This window comes from Lytechinus pictus, chromosome 7 (genome assembly GCF_037042905.1).
Source record: "Lytechinus pictus isolate F3 Inbred chromosome 7, Lp3.0, whole genome shotgun sequence".
NCBI classification, from domain to species: domain Eukaryota; kingdom Metazoa; phylum Echinodermata; class Echinoidea; order Temnopleuroida; family Toxopneustidae; genus Lytechinus; species Lytechinus pictus.
The window spans coordinates 44893031-44903709 of record NC_087251.1 but is presented as its reverse complement, the minus strand read 5'-3'; the positions used below and the strand labels follow the sequence as shown (position 1 = coordinate 44903709).

Sequence of the window (10679 nt, the reverse complement as noted above, 5' to 3'; positions counted from 1 at the left end):
TTTCGGATATTGACTTATCATTTTTTATCTGGTACAGAATGTATTAAAAAAAATACAGGATATGTACTCCACACCCAATACAGATACTTGACCAGAGCTGCTTTCTTTGAATAACTGTACATTAAATACAATGGCCCGTATTCTAAAGTCAGGTTTAACTTAGACCATGGTCTAACTCTGTGCTAAAATTATGGGAAACCAAAAGTGTCAAAGTTTAATATTAAGTTGTATGTTTCTTATGTTTAATGTGCTCTTTCCTGATTCATCGATGGTAAAGACAATTATCTATTTATTCTTCCTAGGTAATTATGAATGATTTTTTTTTTTTCTTCTTATTCTCATAGTTATTCCATGTTTGAGTAAAATATCTTATGCAGGGGCCCCTGATTACAAGCTGTGCTTCTTTGGGGTCCCAAACATGTCATTTGTTTTAGTTCTTTATAATGTAACCATTTATTTTGTTTGTATTTTGATCTCCTTTGACTGGTTTGAATAAATTCAATTCAATTCAATTCAATTCAATTCAATTTAAGAGCAAAATGAGCTGAAATATGATATCTCTACCGTAAGTGATTTATGTAACAATTGGCTATCCATATTTAGGCCACAACTTTAAACCTGATTTTCAGTTAAACCCGACTTCAGAATACGGGCCAATAACAATATGGTAATGCAATGTATCATGGATGCCTCGATATACATACCATGGACAGATTTCACAAGTCTACCCACTGGATATCTTCCCAAGTAATGGGCATACATGTATCTTTACAAGGAGTAAAAAATAGAGTAGTTTAGGTGGGTGTTTCACAAACTGTTCATAAGTTTCAAGCAGCCTTCCAAATGCTCGATCCTTTCTTGTGCTTCATGGTACACACCAGATTTCCATTGGTGTTGATATATTTCCTAAGAAGGGTCACCAGTCATCCATAAAGTTGCTTGTAAATAACAACCAGCTTTATGAAACACCCACCAGGCTAGTAACACTAATATGATTTCCTGTCATACTTTAAAAAAAATCTGGTTGGGGTAGCAAACAAAGCAATTAATTACCTTGTAAGAAATTAGTGTGACAGCAATTTGAGGTAGGCACTACTGTGAAAAATAAAACTTAAAGAGAATAAAATCCTTGCTAAAAATATATTCCTTAATAGTAAATTTCATTGTATCCTTGGTTTCTTCTTGTCAGGTTCATCTTGAGTTGATCCTTCTGTACACTCTGATTGTTCAGTCTTGTCTCCTACAGGTATACAAATCAAATAAGATAGAGAGAAAAAAAGGACAGACTTAATGAATAAGATTTCTATATATTTGCTGCACAACCTGTTAGAACTCCACGGATCCGTAACACAAAGTTTAGCAATTAATTGTACGCTTGATTTTGACGTTTGATTGTACATTGTAGTTAATGCAGTCAATCGTAGAGAATGTTCTACTATCATTCTTGGCTAAGCTTTGTGTTACGGGTCCCTAGGGGTGTTTCAATAACGTTAAGTGAGACATTGTATCTTGCTTAAACGCCAACACACACATTATCTAAAAGCCCAGTCACATTGTTCCGTGCAAGCCTTGCGTGTGACTTGCGAGTACCTGTTTTTGTTACCCGCAGGTCGCCCGCATTGACAGTATCTCGCACGCAACTCAGATGCAAAAGTGCACGCAGAAAAGTTTTGAACATGCTCAAAACATTATTGCGGGCGAGTTGTGGGCAATCACCCGCAAGGCTAGCACGGAACGATGTGACAGGGCCTTAACACGCAATCTGATGGATGGATATGCAGTAGTGCACACAACCTGTCCAGTGCAGAGATGTCTTATATAACCGCATGCTACTGAAATCTAAATGCGACTAAGTCACACTTAAATCTTTGTGAAAAAAACCCTCAGTTGTGTCATGAAGTCGGGAAAAATCAAACTAATCTTTTAATATGCCAAGTAAACACTGATATGTAATTCAGATGAAGGTATGTGATACAATTTGCTAGAAGAACATTTGTAAAGCATACATTTCTTCATTAATCAGGGATGATTCCATAAATATTTGCCCCCACCAAAATAAATATGTCAGCACACAAAGGAATGTCTCTCTCAATTAAAATTTTCTGATCATTCTCTTTGAATTTGTCGATTTTAAAATGGTTGAAAAATCAAATGAAACTATAGTCTTATCAAATATTTCACCTTTGAAATAAATTGTTTAGCGAGTTTTTTACTTGCAAAGATAGTGACTGAAAGTGTACACTGTACAATGCTTTGCCTTGAAATCTCTCCAAAAAATATGCTCTATGACATTAAATAGTCACTACAAATGTTACGATAAACATATCCCTAACCATAAATGATTATTCATCAAACTTACCTTCACAATCATCTTTATCAGTTGGAGCAAACAAGACAGATGGAGGCACAGAGAAGCTGATACACATCATCTCTTTATTGGGAGCAACGTCTCTGACATCATGGATCAAAGGACAGTTCAACCTACACTTCAAGATGTCTTCCACCCTGTTCTGGATATCCTCAGCAGGGTTCTCTGATTTGGAGAAGCCATGGCAATGGACAATAACTTCTGGGATCTTCTCTTTGAGTTCTGATGGCACAAGGCTGAGAAGGGATGGGAAAATGTCTAGAAATTCCACAGCAATCGCAGGGAGATTCATGATGATGTGTGCTCTGTGATTGAAGCCTTCTTTAGCTTTGACGACCAAGTCTGGTTTAACGACGTCAACGGCAAACTCTCGACCATCCAAGTTTAATGCCCTCAGTCTCCTGGAGAGTTTGTTCTGTTTTGCATTCTCCTGCAACCATCGGAAGGATTCCGGATTCAAGTCATTGGCAAATACTTCACATCCCTTTTTAGCTGCAGGAACAGCAAATGGTCCAACACCGGCAAACATGTCATATACAACGTCACTTGGGTGGAGTTTATCAATGATGCGCTGATGTTCCGTAGATAAGCGGGGGTTCCAGTACACTTTGGCAAAGTCAAAGGAATAGGCTCCATGGTTTTCTTTGACCGTCACCACTGTATCAGGGTCTCCTGCGATGCACTCCATGTTGAAAAACCGGTAGGTGTTGTCAATCTCATTGAGTTTGTTGACGACTGTCTTGATGCCTTGAGTCTTTTCCAACAAAACTTCCCCTGAATTATGGAGAGAAAAAAAGAACATGATTGTAAGAGGGAAACATTTAAAAACTTGATTCTTGTAGAACCCTTGCATTGAATTGCATGTAGTTACATAAAAACATAGAAATGTGACATAAAAAATTAAACAGATAGCTAGTGTGACATTGTGATATCATTGTAATCTAAATATATAACATGAGGTCAACATTCTTTTCAATTCATCGGGGTTTTTTTATGGCAAGGAGGAATCTCCGGGTGTTTTTTTTTCTTCAAATTAATCTATAAATCTTTCCATAAGCAAGTGATACTTATTTGACATTGTGTCATTCAGGACTATCATTTCTATGTAATTCCTACCATGAAATTGGAAGATATGCAGATTATATGGTAATGTCAAAGAAAATGAAAATATTGTCAGTAGGCCTATATTGCTTCATTACATTGTAGGTTTTCAAGACATTTACAACACTTCAAAAAAAAAACTTCCCCAAAACACTCAATAGAAAATAAATAAAAATCCTAAACTGTCTGATAAATCCTTATCCTTAACCCTACGGTCATGTGTCATGAGGTTGTTTACTTCTGCGTTACATGGTTATTTTTCCTCCTGTTGCGTTTCTATCATCAAAAGTCTCTATCTCAACTATACACCCTATGATAGTAAAAGTATATATTTTAAGAAAGGAAATTGCTTAATGAATCCAAAAGTGCACTAAGAAATAGCATTAGGTGTAAGACATAATTGTTATGTTGAATAGAAAAATATTAATAATTTTTTAAATCTCATATTTATGATAATAATAATTTGTATAGTCCCCCTATGACCCAAATAATCATATTTCTGTACAGTGCAGAGTCAGACCTTTCTAACAATGTATAATTTTATTGGGTTTATGGTCAAGAAATTAATTAAAAATCAATCAGAACTTAGTCAATTTTTTCCCCCAAAATATAAAGAAATTGATATATTGTGTGTGCTACTTTTGCCTTCATCTGCTGTGTTCATTTGATTTAAGGTATAAAACAGTTCAAAGGAAATTGTAATAGCATTAGACCGAATAATTCTTTTAAGATTCTTCACATATTGTTGGTCTGAATGTCTCTGACCTGTGTCATTTGACCTTTAAGATCTGTAACAAAATCAAGTATCACTTTCATCCTAAAGAATAGTTGAAATCACATTTTCTGTTTTTTAAACAAAAGCTACATTGAAATTAAGAATAACTGTGAAGAAATAATGTGCACGAACTTCGCTCGAGGTACTGAGACCCTGAAGTCATTGCATTGTACAAGGTGATCTACAACGAGCCATCTCTGATAACTCCACGCCTGGTGCTCCGTCTTTAAAGACATGTAACTCAAGTTCTATTTCTCTTAGAGCAATGAAACTTTCTAGATTATTAGCCAATGAATTCAGCTTCAAAATGATACCAATCTTGCTGGCATAACTCCTTTGATTTTGAAAATATGTAGGAATAACTGTACAAATTAACCCATATATGTAACAGCACCAACCTTTTTGGTGAACGACCCTGATGACACATGGCCCTAAACAAACAGAATGTCTTCAAATAAATCTGTAGCATCATTTTGCTCCAGTGCATAGACTAATATGGATGTTGCATATATTTTTTTCCACATTTCACAAATAAATCTTTCTAATTCAGTGGCTTCAAGATACCTGCTGTAACAAATTAATCATGATAATTCAAAGGACAAACAATAGACTCTGTTGAAGTCGACCTTATGCAAACATGTGTAAGTACCATACATGTATGTAGGGCCTACATCTTCTCAGTCAAATTTGGCCTGCCTAAGTCAATCAGGTTTCAGTGGTCCCAAAAGATTTGACCAAGGCCAAGGCAGATTCACCTAGTATATTCACTGTATCTGCAAAGATGGTAGGATCAAGCTATCAATCCAGTCTTACCTATCAACTTTTTATACTCCAACTGGGACTCTCTGAGATTCAGATGCATGATGTGGCCAATCCTGCTAAAACCAGTGGGAACTTCGACACCATCAGGCAACAATCTCTGAAGCACTTCATGAGCGTGCCAGTCCTTGTAGGTAAGCTCCAAGGTATATTCATGCAATCTTTCCTCTACACCGTTCTCCTTCAAGACGGATCGTTGTTTGTCTGTCATGGCATCCACGTGACATATATTCTGTGGATCAAGGAGCAGGAACTTATCATCCGGGTTCGCCGGGATGTCGCGGATGGGAGCAAAGCGGGGTCGACTGAATGAAGCCAACTTGAATGCCTTGAGGAGTTTATGTATACACCGTTTGTTGATTTTCAGAGCAGGTATGGTGACGGTTTTCCTGAATGCTTCTCTGTCGATGTCATTTGACTGCGTAATGTTAGTTGGTGGTTGGAAGACATCCAGAGTGAATGGATGTATTGAAGCCATTGCTGCTAGTCTGTTGCTTCTACAGTGTATCCGCAGGGCCAGTACCTTGTTAAGGTCTTTAAGTATCAATCTTGGCTTTGCAAAGAACATGGAACAGCCTTGTCAAATCATCCACATCTGCACCTGTATATTGAAAATGAAACAAAGAATGATTGAGATGTACACATATCACAATAGGATCTAAGCCAGTGCGCAACACTGGCACTGGTCTGACAGTCCCAGGTCCGTAAAAATTGCTGTCGGGCCACTATTTAGAAATAGCCAGATTTACTGGTCCGACTTGACCAGTAAAAATTACATCAAACTGATAAAAATGATATTTTATTCTCTTTCATAAATTATAAACATGGCTCCAGCATTTTACAAAAATGACTCTATAAAATTGAGAAATGACTCTCATGAATAGTTTTTTTTTTTTTGGGGGGGGGGGGAGTGGGGTAACAATACGCCATAATAGACAGCAAAATGAAATCAAGTCTTTTTTATGTTTTCTTTATTTTTTGGAACCAGTAAATTTTTTGGACTAGTGAAAAATTGAAAAACTGGGTATCTACTGGTCCGATATGATCATGTCAACCAGTAGAAAAAAAAGGGTTAGTGTGGAGGTAAATTGCCAATTCGTCTACTGCCAACTCGTCCACTCACCACATGGTCTACTTTCATTAAGTCTTATGCCATTCCGTCCATCAACATTTCATCTAACAACCGTTTGGTCCAATAACCATTTGGTCTAATCGTCACTTCGTCTAATCACCATTTTGTCTAGATGGCCATTTCATCTCATAACCAGTCGGTCTAATATCGATTTTATTTTCATCCATTTTGCACAATTAATACTTAGTCCAATTAGACCAAATGGTATATGGACTAAATGGCTATTGCACCAACTGAATATTTATATTAGATGAAATGGTGAGTGGACTAATCGGCAAATAGACCATGTGTATAGTGGACAAACTGAGGGTAGACCAAATGATATTAGACGTCTAGACGAGTTGGCAATTGGATGAATTGGCATTTATAGGAATTGGAAATAAACCAGTGTGGAGCCCTGTCTATTAAGGCAACAACAAAAAATCATCCTAAATGCCTCACATTCCAATACTATCTGGGCCGAATAAGATGTGGTAAGATGATATGCATCGATATCATTGTGCTGCCACTGAGCCGGGCATGATCTGAGAGCCTGAAGTCATTGCATTGTATGATCTACAACGAGCCATCTCTGATAACTCCATAAGTGCGTATTCCTATATCCTCTGAGCGAGGGCGCTATGAGATTATGACATCACATGCATTTAGGTCTATTGGGTGTGTGGTTCAATCATTTTAAAAGTTCTGGTTCAATTGAATGTGATGCATAATGCACCTTGAACCTTGAAGAGTAATCCCTTTCAGCAGCTTCAAAGCTATCCTGGGAGTGGTGCGCTAGTGCCCTTTGGTAAGGCATTTATCCTCATTACCAGGTCCCTCCGAGAGGGTCTTAAGCGGTTGGTCCCCTGGTTGCTTGCTCACAGGCATTCGTGCTTCTTAGCAGTCAGGTAAAAAACCTCGGTATAACGTATGAAAACATTCTGTATATCACTCAGTGCGAGGTGCCATGGTGAAGTAATTTGAAATTTCACTAATGATGGTGGTCCCCAAGTCTGCGCACCAAACGATTTGCGTTCAGATTTAACATGAATTTCTTTTTATTTCAGTTGATAATGTTTCTTACCTCATTATGAGTTAGTGTGCCAAATATCTCATAAAAATTTTAAAGATATATATTTTCTTGGAAAAAACTCCGGGCAGTCATTTTCAGATTGAACAAAAAAATGGTACCCCATGTCTGCGCACCCATTCACTTTGCACACGATTCAGGGATTTTGATGAGAAAGGCTGAAATTTGGGGCCGTCCCAATAAATGCCCCAAATTCATTATTTTTCCACCATTTTGAATCAGACTTTTTGATGAATATCTGTCTACGTATTGACTTGTATGTGTAAAGTTTGTGTTTGTTGCGTATCTCCTTTCAGGGGGACTGCGCAGACTTGGGGGAACTTGCCATATAAACATTTAAAGTGAGTGTGCACCTTGCAAGTAAAAACTTCCTCTTGGTTTACAGCATATTAAAAGAGACACTATTTCTCTTGCTCGATTTTTTAAAGCAGTTTTTTCGTATCATTATTTCTATCATACTTACTTACTGTTGCAAACTTGCCATTTGGTCTCATATATTCCAGATAGCTCTAATCCAAATTCGTCTATGTACAGTTTTTCTACCAACCATTTTGTCTTTTTAGTTTTTACCATTTGTCCATTTAACATTTTTAGTAGGTCCTATTAGTAATTTTTACATAATTTTAAAATCAGTGCAGCAGTGATATATGGACTTAATTCTCATCCCAGATCATCGCCAAATCATCCAATCATTTGCATCAAGATATATCTACACCATTGAGATAAAGGAATTCATTAACGTTAGAATAACTTAGATCTATCGTTAGGCCTGACATTAGACTATTTTAGACACATTTTGAATTGAGAGACAAATTCACAAAACCAAACACAGAAAGAAAGACGTGGGGCTACACACTCACATCTACAATTTAAAACTAAAAGGCCTCGATCAGACATCTCAGTTTCTCAATGAGTCAAATTTTATGATGATATTTAAGTTAGGAAGATCAGGAACGAATTTATGTATTATGGGCATGCCGTATTATGTGGTATGAATTACGTTTACCTGAAACTTACTTGAATTAATGTCCATTAGAGATCTATTCCATTTCGACCGACGGAATAGCTGATTGACACTCAACTCTTGGAAAAATAGACCGCCGCGCCGCAACGTACCGCGGGTACCGTATATTGAGAGAAAATGCGTTTACGGCAAGCCATGCACACTGACATACCACCTTTTAACATTTTTTTTCGAAATTTTATATATATATATATATATATATATATATATATATATATATATATATATATATTCTTCAATTGCCCCTTCCCTTTGGAATAAGCTACCATCTTACATTCATAATGCCAAGTCTGTGAATCAGTTCAAAACCCTACTCAAAACCACTCATTCAATGAACAAGGTTATGATATATAACTTGCTCAAAACCTAACTGTTTATTTAAGATTCACAGTTGTGGGTCGGTCAATTGGAGGTGCACACCAGTTTTTATTTTTGTTTATTTTTTTGTTATTAGTATATAGTTGTATTAGTTGTGTCATTTTCCCCTGCCAATCTTTTTTTTAACCCAAGTACAAACCATAAACAGAACACAGTGCGCTTAGAAACACCAGTAGTATAAGCGCCTTATAAATGTTATATTATTATCATTATATATATATATATATATATATGTATATATATATATATATATATATATATATATATATATATATATATGCACTGTGAGCTTTATTGTTTCACTGAAGAAGACGTCAGTTTACGTCGAAAATTTGGACTGGGAAATAAACTTTGTTGAAACTATGTTACAATGCATTATAGGCCTACCTCTTTGCCTCTTTTATCTCATCTGTGTCCAACACGCGGAATGTAATATATATATATATATATATATATATATATATATATATTTTTTTTTTTTTATATATATATATACGGGCATGCTTTCTGGGTTTATATTACGCCTTCTTCCATGTATATAAATTACATTACATCCATTGTTTTATTACTATATTATTGATTTCTATATATTTTATATGAAATTTGATGGAATGTCAATCGGAAGAAAATAAATGTTTAATTGAACAATGATGATCCATTAGTTAATAGGCCCTGTTCAAATTGAAGGTCATTCGCTCCACTCGCTTGTAGATATACGACAAAGTGATAAAGTAAAGTTTGTTTTGTTTGCTTTTACGACTACGTAGAGTTGCAATCGGTATAGAGGATAGAGAATGAAAATATAGATCAATTTTTCATCAGCTTATATAGTATTTGGATAATGACAAAAACGTTAACGCCGATCGTTTAATTTTCTTCGCTCGCTTTGCTCCCTCGCAATAAAGCTAACAAATTCATCAGACGAGGCACGAACAAAGCATTTTATTCCTATTCTGATTATGATAATAATCCCAAAGAGGTTTTATTTTATTACTTATTCCCTCTTCCTTTTTTTCTTCTCATGGCACTTGGAGGAGGTGCGGGGAGTACCACAATTTCCATCTATGCTGTCGTGTGTAAAACATGTTTCCTAATTCTTTATCGCTAGATGATCCGCTAAATTGAGGCGACTGTAGTTTTTGATAATATAATTTTCCAATTCAATGGCATACGATATTTCAATAATTCCATCGATCAAATTGATTATTTCTATGCAATGCCAATGCAGGGGTTTGGTGCTGTTGTAAATGCTCACTGAACTGTTTTGGGATATACTGACGCGGGGTCATGGTGAACAAAAATATCCACGTTGCTGTGACAACGGACTGGTATATGCCATGGTGTGCCAAAATGAAGGAAGTTGAGTCAATGTGAGAGAAAATGTGATTACATGAATAATCAGTACAAAGATATTTGCAGGAGTGATCTTGTAATAATAAAAAATGCACACTGTCTTGCTCATATCTCTCAGTCAATGCACTTTATTTAGGTCTACAGACAGATTGGAGTATGGCGCATTATTTTATTCATTTAATTGTGATTATCTTGGAGAAATTGATGGTTCTCATTTAATCTCGGATGAATAGTTTTTCAAAGATCGCAGGCTCGATATAATTATTTCAAATCTTTTAAATCATCATAATTATATACTTATATACAGTATAGAATTAAAATACCTCAACATTTCAATGCACAAACAATTTCAGCTAGTAGTCTATTCGGGGAGTGTTTTATCAATATCCTTTGTCCATTAAGTTGTCGGAATAAAAAAAAAATCATTTTCTTAATTGGCTGAGAAGCACTGTTTCTATTTTAACTATCAGATACAAAGTGCTTTGTCGGATGAAACGTTCATAAAATCCTCTCGTGAAACGCTCTTTTGATTTTCTTAAACCCGTATATAAAATGTGCAAAGTTCAAAATCCCCTCAATCGATGACTGTGACCTCGGAGGGATAAATCAATATAAATGCTAAACGGAACTTTGAACGTTCAATGTGTTATTCAATTGGAC

General features: G+C 35.9%; 1 protein-coding gene across 2 annotated transcripts; it reads right to left on the bottom strand.

Moving 5' to 3' along the window:
- Positions 1-1014: 1014 nt before the first annotated feature.
- LOC129265690 (tRNA (guanine(37)-N1)-methyltransferase-like) lies at positions 1015-8406 on the bottom strand. Of its 2 annotated transcripts, none has more exons than XM_054903655.2 (4): positions 8282-8406; positions 5058-5664; positions 2360-3142; positions 1015-1240 (listed from the first exon to the last, which is right to left on the bottom strand). In XM_054903655.2, the coding sequence occupies exons 2-4, from the start codon at positions 5629-5631 to the stop codon at positions 1161-1163; spliced, it is 1437 nt and encodes a 478-aa protein (XP_054759630.2). In that variant the 5' UTR covers positions 5632-5664; positions 8282-8406; the 3' UTR covers positions 1015-1160. The 2 variants fall into 2 exon arrangements, with proteins under 2 accessions (XP_054759630.2, XP_063958925.1); XM_064102855.1 differs by having other exon boundaries at positions 8271-8348.
- Positions 8407-10679: the final 2273 nt, after the last annotated feature.